Source organism: Daphnia pulicaria, chromosome 6, assembly GCF_021234035.1.
Source record: "Daphnia pulicaria isolate SC F1-1A chromosome 6, SC_F0-13Bv2, whole genome shotgun sequence".
In the NCBI taxonomy this organism is placed as follows: Eukaryota; Metazoa; Arthropoda; class Branchiopoda; order Diplostraca; family Daphniidae; genus Daphnia; species Daphnia pulicaria.
This window is the reverse complement of record NC_060918.1, coordinates 967,366-986,191: the sequence shown is the minus strand read 5'-3', so window position 1 is coordinate 986,191 and position 18,826 is coordinate 967,366. Positions and strand designations below refer to the sequence as shown.

At 42.6% G+C, this 18,826-nt stretch overlaps 6 protein-coding genes across 8 annotated transcripts in view; 2 read left to right on the top strand and 4 right to left on the bottom strand.

Moving 5' to 3' along the window:
- LOC124343671 (protein cueball-like) overlaps positions 1-8,465 on the bottom strand; it is a 28,419-nt gene extending 19,954 nt beyond the window's left edge. The window contains exons 1-6 of the mRNA XM_046797094.1: positions 8,251-8,465; positions 7,749-7,970; positions 7,470-7,674; positions 7,151-7,406; positions 6,661-7,071; positions 6,319-6,591 (exon numbers count right to left, since the gene is read on the bottom strand). Of these exons, the coding sequence (XP_046653050.1) occupies positions 6,487-6,591; positions 6,661-7,071; positions 7,151-7,406; positions 7,470-7,674; positions 7,749-7,970; positions 8,251-8,323 (1,272 nt within the window). The 5' untranslated portion in view covers positions 8,324-8,465 and the 3' untranslated portion in view covers positions 6,319-6,486. The remainder of the gene's footprint in view (positions 1-6,318; positions 6,592-6,660; positions 7,072-7,150; positions 7,407-7,469; positions 7,675-7,748; positions 7,971-8,250) is intronic.
- The window catches only part of LOC124343657 (F-box-like/WD repeat-containing protein TBL1XR1), a 393,640-nt gene that overhangs the window by 262,298 nt on the left and 112,516 nt on the right, over positions 1-18,826 (top strand). The window lies entirely within an intron of this gene.
- On the bottom strand, positions 961-2,837 carry LOC124343680 (dipeptidase 1-like). Its single transcript, XM_046797105.1, has 9 exons — positions 2,689-2,837; positions 2,466-2,619; positions 2,265-2,397; positions 2,039-2,189; positions 1,900-1,969; positions 1,575-1,836; positions 1,432-1,507; positions 1,214-1,349; positions 961-1,144 (listed from the first exon to the last, which is right to left on the bottom strand). Exons 1-9 carry the CDS (start codon positions 2,835-2,837, stop codon positions 1,022-1,024), a joined length of 1,254 nt encoding a protein of 417 aa, XP_046653061.1. The 3' UTR covers positions 961-1,021.
- Positions 3,031-4,986, bottom strand: LOC124343674 (dipeptidase 1-like). The gene is made up of 8 exons (XM_046797098.1): positions 4,751-4,986; positions 4,521-4,674; positions 4,299-4,431; positions 4,077-4,227; positions 3,935-4,004; positions 3,530-3,867; positions 3,246-3,381; positions 3,031-3,173 (listed from the first exon to the last, which is right to left on the bottom strand). Exons 1-8 carry the CDS (start codon positions 4,891-4,893, stop codon positions 3,039-3,041), a joined length of 1,260 nt encoding a protein of 419 aa, XP_046653054.1. The 5' UTR covers positions 4,894-4,986; the 3' UTR covers positions 3,031-3,038.
- On the top strand, positions 5,732-9,982 carry LOC124343807. 2 transcript variants are annotated; one of them, XM_046797296.1, is made up of 4 exons: positions 5,732-5,880; positions 9,173-9,256; positions 9,345-9,603; positions 9,720-9,982. In XM_046797296.1, exons 1-4 carry the CDS (start codon positions 5,871-5,873, stop codon positions 9,829-9,831), a joined length of 465 nt encoding a protein of 154 aa, XP_046653252.1. In that variant the 5' UTR covers positions 5,732-5,870; the 3' UTR covers positions 9,832-9,982. The 2 variants fall into 2 exon arrangements, with proteins under 2 accessions (XP_046653252.1, XP_046653253.1); XM_046797297.1 differs by having other exon boundaries at positions 5,735-5,880; positions 9,345-9,595.
- LOC124343673 (protein cueball-like) lies at positions 10,135-12,243 on the bottom strand. Its single transcript, XM_046797097.1, has 6 exons — positions 11,992-12,243; positions 11,552-11,773; positions 11,259-11,463; positions 10,925-11,189; positions 10,475-10,858; positions 10,135-10,408 (listed from the first exon to the last, which is right to left on the bottom strand). Exons 1-6 carry the CDS (start codon positions 12,059-12,061, stop codon positions 10,289-10,291), a joined length of 1,266 nt encoding a protein of 421 aa, XP_046653053.1. The 5' UTR covers positions 12,062-12,243; the 3' UTR covers positions 10,135-10,288.

Genomic DNA, 18,826 nt, shown 5'->3' with positions numbered 1-18,826 from the left:
TACTGAGCCTTGCTATTGTCCTACGGTCGAACCTTGTTACTAACCCACTTCTGCGTCGTGCAACGGTTAGTTGAATTTCTTGATAAATATTTCGTCAAAGTCTCTCACAACTCTATCTTATTGAAATTTACTTTAGATATCCCAAATCAAATTTCTCTATTTCGTTTCAGGTAAAGCCACATTGTCGGAAATAATTTTCGTTCTTATTCTGGAGTTCAATTTCTTCAGTTAGTCATTCATATAACCACTTGAATAACTATTCTAATTTCTTACAAATATGTAATAATTAATTACGATTAAAATCCCGCATGCCGAAAGATTAAGAAGAAACTGATTTAATTTACTGAGGCTGCTGTCACTGCTTTAAATGATCTAAATACCCACAACGATTTACCCAACAAATAATAAATTAAATTTTAGCTACCTCCCGACGAAAATTTCGTGTTTATTGACTGCCGGAATAGGTAATTCTATACAGAACTCACGCACTTGACAGTATATCCAGAAAAATTCATGCTCCCCTTTTCCACTGTCTTAACGTCATCACAAATGTGCTGACGGTCTTAGTCATTTAATTCTATTTCTGTCCATTGAATCATTGGCTCATTATAGGGATGGTAACCTCCACTCTGGATGCCATTTGGCTGAGACCTGAGGTAATATTGCTCACTGCTCAGCCATCGGTCGTTGCCAATTTGCATTGTGACCACGTTGTTGGTAGTCCTGACCAGTTTGCAGGGTAGTTCTGTCTGTATCCGTGAGTCATTTTTACGGAAAGCTGCTACCCCCATTTAGTTGGCTGTCCATAGGTGTTGATAATTTTTTTTTCTTCAATTCTTTCCGAGAATGACTTCATATTTTTTGCCAATATTGGCAAATTATGAAATAAGCACCTATATTGCGCCCTCTGTTTAAATTTTGGATAATGTTCTGTACTTTTTTTTTAAGACTTTATTTGCTTGCAGTTAAATGTTAAATTGACAGTTAATTCGGGGTTCCATTATGACATCGGATAATGATTTCATTCTGTCATTACTGACTTGATCTGGCCGGTGCTACAGGGCAGGGACTCGGCGGGCAGATCAGCTTGCGGAATCCATTCGTCAAACGGCTTTCCTCCATCAGCAGCCATTTGATCGCGCACCTGTGTGGTGCAAAAACATCCATGAATTTTAGAGGACCCACAAATTTAGAAACGAATTAGAGATCCAACCGCTTCCGCTCCTCTGAAGACACGCAGCAAGTTGAGTCCAGCAATTTTCTCCAGATCAGTTTCCGCCCAACCGCGAGCAAGAAGCTCAGCAAACAAGTTCGGGTACTCCGACACATCTTTCAGTCCTTCCGGTGTCCTGGAAGACGTTTACATTCAGATTGGAATAATACCGTGCACATCTATTCTAAAGTAAGTGAACCTCTTTTGAATTAATTCACCTTGCAACGCCATTAAAGTCAGACCCGATGCCAACGTGATCGGCCCCAGCGACATTGCGGATATGTTCGATATGATCTAGGTCGAATTAAATTTGAAAATGAATTTGAAAGTGAATGGGAAATGAAAGCGGAAGGGTCCAAACCTGCAACTTGTTGAACTGTCGCTGTCAGACCGCAGGAGATGTAAGATACGAAAAAGTTGACCATGACGACGCCTCCGTTTTGAGCCACCAATTGTAAAATGTCGTCGGGTACATTGCGCGTGTTGTTGCACAATGCGTAGGCCGACGAGTGCGAGAAAATGACGGGCGCCGTGCTGGTTTCCAGCGCGTCTCTCATCGTTTTGCGTGAAACGTGAGACAAATCAATCAGCATTCCCAATCGATTCATTTCCGCTATCACATCCTACCATGTGTAATCATTTTTAACAAGTGGCTATTGATTTTGTATGACTTAAGTTGAGCATACCTTTCCAAAAGGAGTGAGGCCGTCGTGTATGGGAACGTTTCCGGGGTCATCCAGCTGCGAGTTATCTCCCCTAAATTAAGAGATTTTGGCATTTTAAATTTGGCGGGCAACAACTTGCCATCTTTTTTTTTTTTTTTACCAAGGAGTAGGACATGAGTGGGTCAATGTCATGTAGCGCACCCCCATGTCGTACATCATCCGCAAAACGGCCAAGGAGCTGCCGATTGAATGGCCACCCTCAACTCCCACGAGGCTGCCAATTTTGCCCTGGCTGAACGCGTCTTCAATTCCTGTACAATGAGTATTGTACACAAATTTCAACCCTTGTATGACGTCATTTAATGGGACTTTTAAAAATAGAAAACCTTGGGCTGATGTGACAAACTCAAAGGCCGTTGGATTCGCATCGACCATTCGATGGATGACGTCTATTTGTTCCCAAGTCTTGAGAATGGCGTCCTTGTATTGGGTGGAACAGGAGACGTAGGCCGACCAAAACTATCAGGGAAAAGTGAACAACGATAACGTCAACACAACTCTGCCTGTGTAGTGACATTCAATTATACCTGAGCTCCGACTTTTCCTTGCCGTAGTCTGTTGATGTCTGTATGCGACGAGGAGGAACTGGCCCATGGCTCGGATGTTGTCAAGTCATTAATGTCCAAGTCACCGACCTGGTTATTTTCGTACCTTCTAAGGCTGTAAGGAAAATCGTTGTGCCTATGAATACCATTAGAGAAAACCGTTAGCAATTTTCGAACTATTTGAAAACTATGTCGTTCTTTATACCCATCTATAAGCGGAACACGATCCAGAACAGTCCTGGCCTTTTCCAGGTACTTTTCAAATGAGTTAGCTTCTTCGAATCGGGCTGAAGGATAGCTCCAGCTTTTCTGCGCTGACAGCAATAGGGCCAAAACTATTACGCACCAGTTCATGTTCGTTGTCTGTGATGAGTTTGTGAAGCCGTTCGTCACTTAAATAAGTGACAACTGATAAAAGCGATCTTTTAAAAAAAACACAAGGTTTTTGGATAGGTGGCGAGCTGATTATTTGTATTGGTACGATACGGGGGGCTAAATTCCACTGTCGTTTATATAGTTACATAATAGTGGATCAAAATAACATGAAAATTAATTCTACATCGCATTGCTGGTGTATGTGTTGTTGCTGAAATCGCCGGTGCTACACGGAAGGGACTCGACGGGCAGGTCCGTCTGCGGAATCCAATTGTCGAACGGTTTCAATCCGTCGACTGCCATCTGATCGCGCACCTGCACCCCATTAAGACGACCAGGTAAGAGACAATTCAGAAATGTAAAGAAAATTATCAACAGAGATCTAACCGCTTCCGCTCCTCTGAGGACACGCAGCAAGTTCCATCCGGCAACTTTTTCCAGATCGGTTTCTGTCCATCCGCGAGCAAGTAGCTCGGCGAACAAGTTTGGATATTCCGACACATCTTTAAGTCCTTCGGGTGTCCTGCGATTCACACAACACTAACTTTTGTAACTAGAAAATCTTGATTTTTTAAATAAATTCTAAACACAAACGTTTTACACAACCACTTCTATTAGGTAAATCTTTGATTCGATTAAACTTTTCAAACAACAGAATTGACGTTACATACTTATCAGCGCCGTTGAAATCGGATCCGAGACCGACGTGATCTACTCCGGCGATAGTCCGGATGTGTTCGACGTGATCTGCAACTTGTTGAACGGTTGCAGTTTGGCCGCAGGAGACGTAAATTGTAAAAAAGTTGACTATGACTATCCCTCCGTTTAGAGTTACCAACTGTAGGATATCGTCTGGAACATTTCGAGTGTCATTGCACAATGCGTAGGCCGACGAGTGCGAGAAAATGACGGGAGCTGTGCTGGTTTCCAGTACGTCTCTCATTGTTTTGCGTGAAACGTGCGAAATATCGACCAGCATTCCCAGTCGATTCATTTCCGCCACCACCGTCTGTTGGAGGAATCATTTTTGTCATGCCAATTGTTTTTCAGATTATTGTTTTTAAATGTTGCAATGCCTTGCCAAACGGAGTTAGGCCGTCGTGAACGGGTACGTTGCCTGGATCGTCCAATAGCGAATGATCAGCCCTGATAATGTGAAAGACAAATTAGCATTAAATCAATTGGAATTTGAAGAAGTTTAGCTTCTCTCGCTGTTACCAAGGAGTATTGCATAAATGAGTCATTGTCATGTAGCGCACCCCCATGTCGTACATCATTCGCAAAACGGCCAGGGAACTGCCAATCGAGTGTCCGCCTTCGAGTCCTACGAGACTGCCAATTCTCCCCCGGCTAAAAGCGTCCTCGATCCCTGTGTGTCGTCAAATAGATGTTAAACATTCTGACGTTCACTTTGTGTCAATTATCATCAATTTGGGGAACCTTGGGCCGACGTGACGAACTCGAAAGTACTGGGATTGGCTTCCACCAATCGATGAACGACGTCAATCTGCTCTAATGTCTTTAGGATGGCGTCCTTGTACTGGGTGGCGCATGGGATGTAGGTAGACCAAAACTGTTTGATGGTGGTAGATTAAAAAAAAAACGTCTTAATAATGGTGCCCACTGTCCAATTAACATGTTTATAGTTTCCTGGAATTGTACCTGGGCTCCGACTTTTCCCTGGCGCAGTCTGTTGATGTCTGTATGCGATGAGGGAGAACTGGCCCAAGGTTCCAAGGTAGTCAAGTCGTAAATATCCAAGTCATCTATCTGATTATTTGCGTACTTTCGAAGGCTGTTGGGAAAGTCATTGTGCCTGTGAAGACACAAGAATATAAATAACATTTTTTTTTTTTAAATAATTAATTATTAGCGTGTGCTTAGTTGTTTACCCATCGATAAGAGGGACCCGATCTAGAATGATTCTAGCATGAGCCAAGTATTTTTCAAATTTTTTTTCTTCAAATTGACGAGTAGGAAAGCTTAGGGTTTGATCCACTGCTAGACAGACTAGGAAAATCCAAACAATTTTCATTTTGAAAGTTATTGTGATTGAAATGGCACTATATTACAGGACCGTAGTAGTGTTTGTAACTCTCGTTTGCTATAGATACCCCGACTGTCACTGATTTACTATCAGCATAATAATCACGCAAAGTATAGAGTGGATCCATCTCTTTAAATCTACGCTTATTTTGCCACCGGTTTGTTCTTTGGAGTTTGGACATTGTTTGAATGTTTGTCCATATCTGTCCCATATGTCGTCTGCTCTCATTTTCGTCGTCAAAAATCAAAATATAAAAATGTGGTCGTCGTGAAAACTTTGGTCGTGTCGTCTCTCGAATCGTTTAATCCACACCACTGTTTAGCAGGTAAATAAAACTAAGAATACAAATAGAATAATTATTGGGGCTTTAATAGAAGATAAACTTGTTCCAAGTTTGTGAAATGTAAGTTCCTGACTTTGTCATTGGTCATTTAAGCCCCCTGTCAATGCATGACAGTTTGTTTGCACTGTATAACCTTTTCATTTGTGCAGATTTGAGGCCTGTGCGCCTGCCATCATAACCACAAGATATGCCAGTTTTTCTTGTGCTGGACCCATCATCAGCAACAATCTCAGTATTGTACCTTGGGTAATGATTTCCATTACTTTTATTATCCTGTGACCTGCTAGATATTTTAGTGATGCCTAACTTATTAACTTTAATTAATTCTGTGTATATTACATGTAAACCTTGAACTCTCTTGTGTATTGACAATTAGGATCACTGTCCGATTTTCAACTTTTCCTTACTTGTTTTTTTTTTTCTGTCAAGATTTTTACGTAACCCATTGTTTATTTTTGATTTAGGTAAACAACATCAAGTTTGTTGGTGACATTCCCTTTTCTTCACCCATCCTCTCTATTCTCATGTACACACCCCACGAGTCTGATTGGGTTTTTTTTCCTATCCCACCTGGAGGATTCAACTTTTCTACGGATGCGGCACTTGTAGATGCCTGGTTCCCATGCTTAAAGGTAGAAACATGTTATCTCTATTCTTCCCTTTTGACTATTTGGTGGCATTGATTTTAAATCGTGACATATAGAACGGAGTACGATTATTCCCTGAGCTAATAGGCAGTTAACTGGAACTGTTTTATCGATTGCCGTCTTTATTGTTGATTCAGCCAGGGTTTTGTTTTAATTATATTTAAATTTAACTAATTTGTAGAGCGATTGCAGATCAGGCTTGTTTTCGACCTCACAACTTTGTCTGTGGGTAAACAATCAAATAAAAAAAATATTTTTACTTTAAACACTTCGAGCAAAGTGCGACTAGGACATTTTGACAGCCAAGAGGGACCTGCCGCCACACCGGCACCTTCTCGTTTTTAGTAAAAGATTTTAGAATATATTAGATATCAAAGCTTTGAGATTGAGTTTATTTATTTTGTCGAAATTTGTTTTTTGAACAAGGAAGTTTGACATCACGATTCAAATGAATTTCAGATTAACAAAAATCAATAAACTGATAATATACATAAATTTCTTTTAGCTTGAAACGATAAGTGAAGCCAGACACACGGCTTTGAACAACAGCTGAGGCACCAAGATTTTTCTAACCTTTAATCGACTCAGTTATCAAAATTCGCATTTGATTAAAGTAGCGCAGTCATCGTCCCGTTTCAAGCCGCTGCTGTTCTCCGGCATCGGTACACTTACAGTTTGCTGCTGTTCCATTTGCGACTGTTCAAATTGAATAAAAGACGAAAAATAAGTAATTTTGTCAAAACACCAGCCGGGTGTGTATATTACCAGTTCATTCATTTTGAATAAAGTGTTGCTGAAATTTTCAAATGGGATAGTGTCCTCAGTTTTGCTGGCCCCTCGAATTCCTTTGCAATCCCTTGACTTCAGAAATTGTAAGATAAGCAGGATGATCAACGCCATTATGGCGAGGCAGACAAAACTGAACCCCAACAGAAGAGCAGTCGATGAGGACGAATCCAGATTCTCGATTAATTCTGTTTTTTGAACAACTGCGGCGCTGGCTTCTGGCGATGATATGAGATCACAGTTCAAAGGCTCGTTACGATAGACCACCACGCCCATCGCTGGGTTACGATATGTCCGAAGGTTAACGGGATTTTTCGATGACCCATCTTTGGGTAACGACCAAAGCTTCTTGCGATCGTAGTCACTCCAGTAGACGTAATCTTCGCCCACCTTAATAATAATACCAGAAAAATTAAATGAAGGGGCCAATGATTTTTGTAAAAGAAAATGATAAGGATTATTGACACACCGTGAGGCTGGCGATGAAATGACCGAAACCACGGTAAAATTCCTCTCTCCCACTACCGTTCACGTAGCTTCTTTCGATGAGGAAAAAACCGTTGCGAAGGTCTTCGGCCCAGTAAATCATTTGTTCCATAATGTCGAGGTCGAATGCGTGTAACTGTAACAAGTCCGAATGAACAATGACCTCACGCTGGCTTCCGTTAAGGTGCGAACGCTCAATGGTAGGCAGAGATTTGTGAATATTTGTCCAGTATAGCATTCTAAAAACAAAATAGATAATCAGCTAATTAAGTCAGTTGAGGTCAGATAATTTGTTTGAATACCTTGTACAAGGATCAGAAACTAATGCCTGTGGTCTAGCGTCACTTTCCAAAAGATGGACAATTTCAACTGACGTATTTTCTTTGGCGTGAATGCCGTCGTTATCGATCTGAATTTGACGGATGGAACGGTTGAATCCGTCCGTCCACAACAGCATTTTATTCACGGGATCGTACGCCAAACTCTCAACAGTTTCATCGTCATTTTCTGTCGGGGTAAAAAAAGAAAGAATTGCAACTTTTTCGCGCGCATTCATTAAAATTTAAAAAAAAGAAATTTACTTTCGATAATCTCTTCTACCAGACGAGGAGATTCATCTTCGAGACTGACGCTGAGTATGTGACTCTCAAGGTGGCGAATATCGGAGAAAAAGAGTCTCTTGTTTGTGGCATCGTACGCGAGGGCCGACAACTTTGAGGCGTTGTAAGAATTGAGTGTTAGTTTTCGGTACGTTGTTCCTTGGCTGAGTAATTCAAGCTGGTCGCCAGCAGCGATGATAAGATCTGTATACGTCAATCCAATTTCAAAAGGGCACCAGTAAGATCATGTACCCAATCCATTCAAGAAATTCGCCATGTTTACGCTGATAAAGGGATCATGGATCAAACAGTACCCAAGTAGACATTTTCGCGTTCGTATACAAAAATAACGTAAGACGTTTAACCGCGTCTAATAGAACTTAAAAACAGATTTCGTAATATCTACTTTGATCACAGTTCAGAATAGGCTAATGATTAAAATCAGTCGAGCTATCAACATTAAGAGAAATTTGTGAACACTTACCGTCGTGAGTGTAGCTACAAACTGTTGCCAAGGTGAGCCAAATGAAAATAACAAACGCTTCCAGCAGTTTCATTTTTCGTAATAATAATTTAGAACAAAGGCAAAGTATTATTATTAGCTTTTTGTGAATATCTTTCGAGTAAAAAGGTGGGACTCGATCCGAGTTGTGTCTTGATCCGACTCGCCTTCGTTTAGGTGTGGGCACTGACTCCGATCTGACCGGGTTTGATTTAAAGCGCACATCCCTTGGAACCTTTTGCCCTTGATCGAGTCATGTAACTTGCAGTGGAAGCAATCTGTTGCGGCGTTACATAAATGTCTTTCTACTGCGCACTGTGAAATCTCGCGAATAAAAAAAAATATGATTTGAAATTTGCCCTCCGCCATAATATCTGTAACACTTTGAAAATTGAAACGGTGTTTTTACAAAATGTACTCTAGCAACCCCGATAACTTTGGATATTTGATATATACTTATATGCGGAGCTGACTAGTGTGGGCTTCTATTTTTTTTTTATTAAGTTAGAACAGATCGTTTTCTTAACTCCTAATCGGATAAACTTTAGGGATTCGGGAAATTCCTTGTCTCGGTTGGTTGCCATGTAGAACGATGTTCATTCGTAAGCACACGAATGTGTCTGTAATTAAAGAATTCCATTTGAGGCATTTATTTGATCGAACTCGTACTCTTACCATTATTGTTGTGCGAAAGTATACCGTACACCTTGGTCGTTTGTTTACCTTTCTCCGGCCTTACTTGTTGACAATTCCTACAACTTTCAACTTTCAACTTTCCCTGCGAGATTTCTGACTAATGATCTTGTTCCTCAAAACGTTACAAGGCCAAAGTGGGTGAAGGTTGTGGTGTAATGGCAATGAGATATAAAGGAAACATTCGGTGTTGCTATCTTCACTTTTCAAGGTATAACCGACTGGAACAAACCGAAAATGACGAGCGCAGTCGAGTATCACGTTTGCTGCCTGTTGGTAGTTCTTTCGTTATCAGGTAACAACCGAACAATTTCTTTTTCAAAAAGTTATGGGTCAATTTTTCTAACGCTGTCAAATGGTTATTCGTTACCCAAAACCCTCAGCATTCCTCTGCCATGCCAAAGAACCCGAATGTCCATTTGGCAGCCCGAAAATAGATCTGGCCGATCTCGATGGACGTTGCGACCGTTTCTGGATGTGTGAGGACGGACTCATTTCAGACATTTTCTGCCCATCAGGAAACGGTTTCAATCCTGCCAGTCAAAAATGCGACACTAACGCGCCTTGCCTCACAGATTCATCCTCGGTCACAACGGAAAGACCGGCTGGACTGTCACGCATTGTCGATATCTTGGTAACGAAGTAAGATTAGTCTGTATCTAGTTAATTGTTAAATAAAAATAAGCTTAGTTATTTGGTAACCGGATAAAATCTAAGAGCATTTACTAAGACGACGACAATGTACGTTTGCATTTCAGATCGAAGCCCGGACAAACCGGCCAAAATGAAAAGACTTCAAAGGGCCTTGAAGTCTTGACGTCTTTGTTTACGCCACTGATTCTCCCTTTAGTTCGAATGGTGGCTGGTTAATGTGTACTTTGGTTTGTTTGTTTTTGTAAAGAATCGCTGTGAGTTTAGTATAAAGAATTGTGTGTGATTGCTCATGCTGCCTAGGAAAACGCCAAGTCTCCGCTCAATGTTGTAACTTGCAAGTTCGTTTCAAATCTACAATTAGAAAACGACAATATCCGGTTTGTTTGATTTATTCCACAGTAGTTTTCCTATTTTTGAGCTGTTAAACTATCCGTAAATTATATAAGAGCCCGTTGCTTATGCGCATCTAATCATGACTGCTGACGCAAAGGTTATAAAAATGCTTACACATTCCCACAGTAAGGGCGTGGCAGTGTAATGAACGATGTACACAAAAATATTACAGATTATGCGTTGACTGTACATAGTCCAATCACCGTTTCAAAGCGGAGATATTTAATGGAATGGAAAAGTATAAAAAATCTTCTTTTTTAAAAGCGGAACGTTTGGGATTTTAAAATTCGTATTTCAATAAAACGCCACCATCGTTGTCGTTATCGTTCCTGAGTAGTATAGCATTGCCTCCGCTAATTTCCTTCGTCGACTCGCTTGTCGTCAGCTTCTGTGTTGTTATCTAACAAAAATTCAATCACTTAAATAACAAATTAATTTGAAGGTACGGAGTGATAATAGATTATACCATTTCAGACATCGTCGCAGCACTGCTGCAGTTCTGGAAATTACGGAAAGCGAAAGTGCCTTCATTCCTATTAGGCAGAGCGAGGAGCCGTTTTAAACTCGCCCACCAAACAATTACAGTGATGATTATTCCCATTACGACGAGGCCCATAACACTTAAAATTACTACAATTATTTCTTCTTTACTTTCAGAAGACTCATGGTGGAATTCTGGTGATAAACACGCGCTGCAGTCCAGTGGCTGGCGACGGAATATCACCACACCCATTGCTGGATTTCGGGAATATGTTCGAAGGATCATGGGACTTTTCGAGGATCCATCCTTCCGTAGAGCCCAGAGGTTTTTGTGGTTATAATCCGTCCAGTAAACATAGTCGTCACCCACCTTTGTGTTTGAATAACGATTTTAATTGAAGTAACTCGATATGCCAAAGTGAAACGCGTTTTATACCGTAAGACTGACAATGAATTGACCAATTCCGCGATAGATTTTCTCTCTGCCGCTCCCATTCACGAAGCTTCTTTCAATGTGGAAATTGTGGTAGTCGTCTTCTCTGAGGTTGTCTGCCCAGTAAAGTCTCTGCTCCAGCACATCGAGGTCTAGCGCGTTGGGCACAAACAGATCGTTTTGAATGAGGATTTCGCGGTGACTCCCGTTAAGAAACGAACGTTCAATCGTAGGGCGGGATTTATAAATGTTGGTCCAATACAATATCCTGGAAGTGACCAAAACACAACTATTTTATTAACCAAATTTCGTCATAGTCTCTTGGGCTGATTTTTACCTCATGCAAGGATCGAATACCAATCCCCGCGGTTTGGCGTCGGTTTCCAAGAAATGGACAATCTCAATTCCGTCCTTCTCTTCGATGTGAATATGCTCTTGAGCGACTTTTACTCGACGTATGGATCGATTGAACCAATCGGTCCACAAGAGCATTTTGTTCACGGAATCGTACGCCAAACTCTCGACAGTTTCATTGTTGCTTTCTGTGAGTGTGACAAAACAAAAATCCAAATACTTGAGGATAACAGCTTTTTTTTTTCTTATAATAAATAATGGAATCATATAGATTACTCTCGACGATGTCTTCAACGGGACGGCCGTATTCATCGCCAAGACTGACGCTGAAGATGTGACCGTAGTGATGGTGTCGGTCTGAGAAATAGAGTTTCTGCGTCGTGGCGTCGTAAGCGAGGGCCGACAATTTCGTGGCGTTATAAGAACTGAGAGTCAAGCTTCGATAAGCGCTTCCATCGGTGAGAAATTCGAGCTGATCACCAGCGGCAACGATGAGATCTGTATACGAAAAATGATATTTTTAAAAAAGGGGAACAGGAAGATCAAGGACCCAGTGGACTTGGTTATAATATGTGTCGTTGGCAAACTCAGCGTAGAAAATAAATCGTATTATTATTACAAAACTGCAAAGGTTTACCAAACAAGGCTACTGATACCCGAGTAATGTATATACCCAAAAATGCAAAAGACCCTTTCAACTCACAACATTCACTTACCATCGTATTTGAGACTGCGCACCACTGCTATTGCAATCGCAAGGAAAGTTACGTAATGTTTCAGCTGCATTTCTTTTTAGAATTAAATTAAATGAATAAAGTATGGGCCCCTTTCACTTTGATTTGTTCTTCCTTCTAGTGGAAACTCCAGCACGACTTGTAAAGCGCTGATCACTCTGTTAACTGATCGATTTCACATGAAAGCTACGAAAGTCATCCTTTTGAGAGATTTAACGTCTGTGTGTTACGGCGTAGGCTAATTTAATGCACGCGATTCACACTACGCACTTGATAGTGCGCAGCGTGTAAGTAATCGTTTTATATTGTGACATCTGCTGAAGTATCTGATTTCTTTTCAGATTTCGGATGACTGGGATCCGCTAAATCGTGTCGCAACATTCATTGCGGTTCAAGACTGATGTGACGCACACCGAATTGTGTGTTAATACTTTAAACGGCCAAATTTAGGTCAACATCAGATGCTACTCGCAAAAAATAAGAAATGATACCGTTATTACCATTTAAAAAAAATTTCCATCAGAGTTCCATATTCCATACCACGGTATATAGAGGCAGGGGAGTACATCCACGGTGTAGACATATTTCCGTAATTAAGGCCGAGGTTTTTCAACTTCGATAAATGGTGCTGCCATCAAGCGTAGCGTCACGTCAACTATTAATCAAAACAAATAGCCAAGAAGAAGAAACCAGCTGTTAAGTGTGCTCGACTGCTCGTTGTTATAAATTGCAATAATGTCTAATTCAAATCCTCCAAAAGTGAAAAGAAAATTTTGTCACATTTGTGCGTTTATAATTTTTTAATATCTTAATAGTGCGTTTTTTTATTTACAGTATAAATAGTACGTAAAATTTTGATTTACGGTTCAAATAGTACGTTAAATATCATCTCTAATGTCAATCACTCACTACAGACTCGCGCTAAATTTTCAAACGTAGTTCTCGAGAAAATCCGCAAGGGTTCACTACCATTTATCGAAGCCTTATGGGCCATTCCTTTCCATTAGCCGTGGCCTCAAATCTCTATATAGGCCTACCAGCCAGAGCCATTAATATGCGAAGCTATTCTGCACTACGCCACTCCACGTAGCTATGTTTTGGACATCCACTACGCCAACTTGTCTCCCTGGCCAGATGGCTCTCGCCCGTGTCGACGCTATGCTTAAGGCCTCCTTGTTTTGGAGAATGCATGAGCACTCCTCATGGCCCCCACAAATCCATCCCTAACAACTTTTCTTTGATCCTGTCTCTTGCCCTTTTGGTTTGTGATTCTTCTCTCAGCCAAAAAGACCGTCTACCGGACATCAGTAAAGGTAAGTGGGTGGGCTGAAGTGGCGTGATTTGATAACCGTAGACATTCAGGATCGACTTGCAGGTCGATCTCGGATCTGCTACGTCATTTGCTTTATTGAAGATTCTAACACAATTTTGTTTAATAATTTTTCTAATTAGTCGTTAAGTTGAAAGTGTTGTATTCACAGTTCACACCTCAGTTAGGCAAATTGCGTTTTTAATTGCAAAACTGAAAATGGCAATGTTGTGCCTTGCGCGTTACTTTCAAGATGGTTGCAGCTGTCATTCGACGAGACAACTTGGTCTCAACACGCCGCGGCGGTACTTACCGCCGCCTGACGGGACAACCACCGCGGCGGTACGTACTGGTTGGTTGGTTGGTGAGAATTTAGGTGCGTCTGCCTTGGCATCTGGGATCCAGGGGAGCCAGATTTAAGGCTGACATCTGGTCTTCCGAATAAATTATTGGAGGACCCTCATGCACCGGCGGGGATGAATACTGTGTTTCGGAGCTTTTGGATTTGATTTTAGATGGAGATGAAGAGGGGGGGGGGGGAGGAGATGAGGTAGGTTTGAGAATTATGCGATAAGTCGGAGGCCCGTTTTGCTTAGGTATGATGACAGGAGATTGTTGAGTTTAAATTGAGTTTTTGGGCTGATTGAGGGGTCGAGGCCCAGGAGCGTTTGAGGGTTCAAGGGGAGACAATTTGAGTTGAGGAAACGGATGAGATTAAGGCGATGAGCGTGGTGGGTAGGACAATCAATTAAGACATGTTTTGTAGATTCGATGGCTGGGCAACCAAATCGGCAGCTCGGGTCAGCATCTTGGTCGATGCGGTGAGCGAAAGCGTTTAGATGGTTGTGGTCGTTTCTCAAGCGGTGAAGGCAAGTTGATGTTGCTCTGTCTTTGGAGTGGTGCCATGGGATGAAGCCAGGCTTGGTTCTCATTTGAACGCAGGGCTTTTTGCATTTGTGAAGGTGAGCTAGAAGCGATTGTTCCCAAGAATGTTTCAATGACGAGATGAGTTCCCCTGTTGATAGGGAATTTTCGATTAGGCTTCTGGAGGAGGGGTCGCTGTCGTCGGAGGCGAGGTTATCCGCTATTTCGTTACCGGTAATACCGGAGTGACTGGGAATCCAGTAAATAATTGTTTTGGTGCCACTAGAGAGGAGACAATTGAGGAGATTTTTGATCTCCGAGATGCAACTATGAATTGGGGATATGGGGGACGAGAGGGCCTTGATGGCGGAGCTGGAATCGGAGAAAATGTGGATGCAGGGGGGAAGTTGGTCTAGAGCGTAGATTGATTCGAGTGCTTTTAGAATTCCGTAGAGTTCGGCGGTGAATATACCGGAACCTTGGGAGAGGAGCCAGGATTTAGAGCAGTTAAGAGCGGGAATGAAGATGGCGCATGTAGAGCGAGGAGGGCTTGATTTGACAGAGCCGTCGGTGAAGATGATGATGTCGGGCGGGGGTATATTTTCCACGAGGGAGTTGAAGATGATAGAGGTGAGCTGTGGATTAATTGAGGCGGCTGATTTTTTGAGAGGGAACCATTTAGATTCAAAGAGAGGGGGAGACCATGGTGGAGGGGGAATGGAAGACGGGTAGGTGATGTCAGAGGAGAGGCTAAACAGGTTGTGATTCTTTAATTTAAGATTGGAGCAGATTGAGAGCAGACATGGGGAGCATCTCGTTGGCCATTGGTCGGAGGATGAGAACAAAGCTTTTATTGAGTTGAACGTTAAATTTCTGGGGTTTGAGCTGAGGTTAATCACATATTTGGAGGCGAGCCATTCTCTTCTGTAGGCGACGGGCTCAGTATTTGATTCGGCGTAAATGACTTCCGTAGGAGAAGAGGGTTTTGAACCGAGGATGATGCGGAGAATAGATCTAGCGGCGACGTCGATTTTGTTGAGATGGGACTTGCTGGCTGAGCCGTATACAATTAAGCCGTAGTCAATGCGGCTACGCACTAGGCTTTTGAATAACGATGACAAGGAACGGAGAGAGGGGGCATAGGAGGCTTTACAGATGATCGAAAAGGCGTTTTTAATTTTAATGCATTTGTTTACTACTTGGGCTATGTGGTCTTTCCATAGGAGCTTTGAGTCGAGAGTAAGGCCAAGAAATTTCACTTTTGATACATTTGGGATGCGGCGGCCGTTGATGAATAAAAGCGGGTCGTCCCCGGGTTTATATGAACGGGTGAAGGATACGGCGGACGATTTGGCTGCTGAGAATTAAAGTTTCCATTTTTTCCCCCATTTTGCGACTTTATCTAAGTAGGGTTGGAGAGTAACTTCGGCATCAATGGGGCGTTTAACTTTTGAGTAGATGGTGACGTCGTCGGCGAAGAGTAGGAGCTTGGAGTTAATAGAGGGGAGAGGAAAATCAAAAAGCATGATATTGAACAGTAGAGGACTGATAACGGCGCCTTGGGGAACGCCATTTTTTAAGAGTTTGAATGCTGAAGAGTGACTACCAAGGCGGATACAAATGGAGCGATTTTGGAGAAAATTGGATAGCCAAGCGAGACAAGAGCCGTGGATGCCGATTTTCGACAGTTTATAGAGGAGGCCGGTAATCCATACCGAATCGTATGCTTTTTCAATGTCGAGAAAAACAGCCACCGTAGACTGTTTTTCTTTGAAGCTCCTTTTAATGTCGAGGTCTAGCTGGACAAGGTGGTCAGTAGTACAACGCCGTTTTCTAAAGCCGGCCTGGTTTGGACAGATCAAATTTTTGCTTTCAACATACCAGGAGATGCGGTTTGTGATAATATGTTCGAAAAGTTTGCATAAGCAGGAGGTGAGGCTAATTGGGCGATAGGAGCTGACTACTTCTGATGGTTTGTTTGGTTTGGGGAGGGGAATTACAATTACCTTCTTCCAGTCTTCTGGGACGAAAGAGAGCTGATAAAGGGAGTTGAACAAGAGGAGTAAGCTGCGTTTATTGTTGTTTGATAAGTTGGCTAGCATTTCATTATGTATGTTGTCTGGGCCGGTGGATCTACTTTTGATTTTAACTAGGGCGGATTCTAATTCATAGGGTGTGAAGAGAAGATTAAGTTGATTTGGAGAGTTATCAGCTATACGAGAATTGATGATAGGAGAGAGGGTGGCTTCATCGATCGAGTGGTCGGATAGGGAGTCAGGAGGGTTGCTGAAAAAATCGAGGAAGGATTCTGCAATATCTATTGGAGAAGTAAGAGAGACGCCGTTTGGTTTCTTAATTACAGGAGCTATGGGTATACAGTTATTTCCTTGGCCACTCATGGCTCTCATAAAGGGCCATACATGGTTGTTGTTGGATTGGGGGTTGAGGTTATTGATGAAGGTTGACCAGGCTGCTTTTTTGGCTGAGATTATAAGTCGTTTCTTGATTGCTTCAGCTTTCTTCCAAGCTAATCTCTTCTCGGATGAGAGTGGGGATTTACGCCAGGCCTTTTCGGCTCTTTTAGCTGATGGAACGGCGGCTTGACATTCGTTTGACCACCATGGGCGACGGGGTTCCCTAAGAGGCTCTGGGGAGGATTTTGTCATAGAGAAATTCAAGTGGCTGGCTGATAGAATGGAGTTTTTGAAAGAGTCGTACATTTGTTTGGGGTCAGATAGAACGTGAAAGGAGGATGAAGTAAGACAGTTCTCGAGATCGGCGTTCCACTTGGGCCATTTATCTTTTAAGAAAATCCATGATGGGGGTTTGGAGGATAGGCGGATGGGGTCCGCGTTCAGTGTAGTAAAGATCGGTAGATGATCGCTCCCGCAGAAGGGGCCAAGGCTGATGTTAGAATTCAAGACGAATTGAGATGACGTGATGAAGAGGTCGATAGTGGAGGGTTTACCAGAGCTAGGGTCGATTCGGGTGCCTAAGTCGAGGGGGGTAATGAGAGAAGCGTTGGGGTGATCGATGATGGCTTTACTGATTGAGTGACCAGCTGTGTTGACAGTGGGAGAGGATTCCCAAAGTTGATGGTGGGCGTTAAGGTCGCCTGCCAGGATAAAGTGGTTTGGTCTTGAAATGAGAAGGTTAATTTCTTCTTGGGAGCAGTTACCTTTGGGGCAATAAACTGAAAAACATTCGATTTCTCCTGATTGAGTGAAAACGCTCGCGCTGATGATTTCAAGGGAGCTTTGAATAGGGGGGTTGGCAACTGAATATTGAAGAGATTTCTTTATAAGGAGGGCTACGCCACCTCCTCGTCGCATATGGCGATCCTTCTTAATGGTATGATAATTTTTAAATTTAACGCAAAAATGGTGGGACCAGTGAGTTTCACTCAAAAAGACGAGGTCGGGATTAAATTGATTAAGGAGGATACGGAACTCCTCGAGCTTGGATTTAGTTAAACCACGGGCGTTCCATTGAAGGCAAGAAAGGTTCTTAATCATTAGACATGTTATTGGGGAGAGCGAGGTGGTTTTCTGAAGAATAGTCATTGACTCTGCTTAGGGAGGGATTGGTCGTAGGCACAATTGGTCTATGGTTAGAAGAGGGGGTGGGGAGAGCAGGGTTGGGGTTGACGTCTTTGCCCGTAATGAAGGAAGGAGAATGGCTAGATGTCAGTGGAGAGATGGCAGCGGTGAGTTGTTGCAATAAGAATTCGATAGAGTCGAATCGAGAGTCTTGTTTTATGGCGAAATTGTCGAAGCGCTGGTCAAAATTAGCTACTTTCTTTTTGGTGTTGTCGAGGTCCTTAGTTAAGGCGGCAATGGATGCGTTTAGGCCGGGGAGAGTGATCTCTCTCATCTGTTTGATTTCGTCTTGAAGAGAGGAAATTTGGGAGATCAAAGGATCGGGGGTGTTGAGATTCAAATTACTTGGGTCTGAGTGAGGCAGGCTACGTTTGGCTCTGAGGGTGGCTTGGCTGTATAGGTTCTTGTGTTTAGAACGCGCTTCCTGAACAGAGATCCCGTTTAATGTGGCGAATTTTAGGATGGCTTTGAGTTCAAGGAATTCGGGACAGTCTGCACTGTCGGACTCATGGGAAGGACTACTGCAATTGACGCATTTGGTGATACAGAGAAAATCTGGTGCATGATGGGACCCACATTTTTTGCATGTATCAAGACTCGAGCTGCATCTAGAGGAGGAGTGGCCGAGACGCCAGCATTTGTTACAACGGAATGGGTTAGGGATGGACAGGCGGACCTTGTACATGAGTGCGGCCATGTTGACTCTATCTGGGAGGGTGGACGAGAAAGAGAGGAGAACAGTAGTGGAGGGGATTTCAGGGTGGCCTTTCATGGGTAGCCTTTTAACAGCGATGACATTTTGGTTGGAGAGCGCCGCGAGGATGTCTTCTTCCTTGTCATCAACAGGGACATAAAAAATGACACCCTTACTCATGGAGGCGGAAGAAGAAGGGAGGGAGCAAGTAAAGTTTCTGTCTGTCAGCTGGTAGGTGGAGAGGAGGGTTTTTTGTTGATCAATTGAGTTTGGGAAGACGCAAAGGTCGCCTCCAAACATAACATAAGAATGGGCTACTTCGCCAACGAGTTCTTTGAGGGCGAGATGGAA

Excerpts from the sequence above, each read along its gene's own strand:
- LOC124343680 (XM_046797105.1), bottom strand. The coding sequence starts at position 2,837 with ATGAACTGGTGCGTAATAGTTTTGGCCCTATTGCTGTCAGCGCAGAAA. Across the intron at positions 2,190-2,264 it reads GTTTGTCACATCAGCCCAAG|GAATTGAAGACGCGTTCAGC; the intron begins GTTTTCTATTTT and ends CTCATTGTACAG. Across the intron at positions 1,508-1,574 it reads GACAGTTCAACAAGTTGCAG|ATCATATCGAACATATCCGC; the intron begins GTTTGGACCCTT and ends AATTCGACCTAG.
- LOC124343674 (XM_046797098.1), bottom strand. The coding sequence starts at position 4,893 with ATGAAAATTGTTTGGATTTTCCTAGTCTGTCTAGCAGTGGATCAAACC. Across the intron at positions 3,868-3,934 it reads GCCTAACTCCGTTTGGCAAG|ACGGTGGTGGCGGAAATGAA; the intron begins GCATTGCAACAT and ends TTCCTCCAACAG. Across the intron at positions 3,174-3,245 it reads TCCTCAGAGGAGCGGAAGCG|GTGCGCGATCAGATGGCAGT; the intron begins GTTAGATCTCTG and ends AATGGGGTGCAG.
- LOC124343807 (XM_046797296.1), top strand. Across the intron at positions 9,257-9,344 it reads GGTAGTTCTTTCGTTATCAG|CATTCCTCTGCCATGCCAAA; the intron begins GTAACAACCGAA and ends CAAAACCCTCAG. Across the intron at positions 9,604-9,719 it reads GTCGATATCTTGGTAACGAA|ATCGAAGCCCGGACAAACCG; the intron begins GTAAGATTAGTC and ends TTTGCATTTCAG.
- LOC124343673 (XM_046797097.1), bottom strand. The coding sequence starts at position 12,061 with ATGCAGCTGAAACATTACGTAACTTTCCTTGCGATTGCAATAGCAGTG. Across the intron at positions 11,774-11,991 it reads GCGCAGTCTCAAATACGATG|ATCTCATCGTTGCCGCTGGT; the intron begins GTAAGTGAATGT and ends TTTCGTATACAG. Across the intron at positions 11,464-11,551 it reads CGTTGAAGACATCGTCGAGA|AAAGCAACAATGAAACTGTC; the intron begins GTAATCTATATG and ends TCACACTCACAG.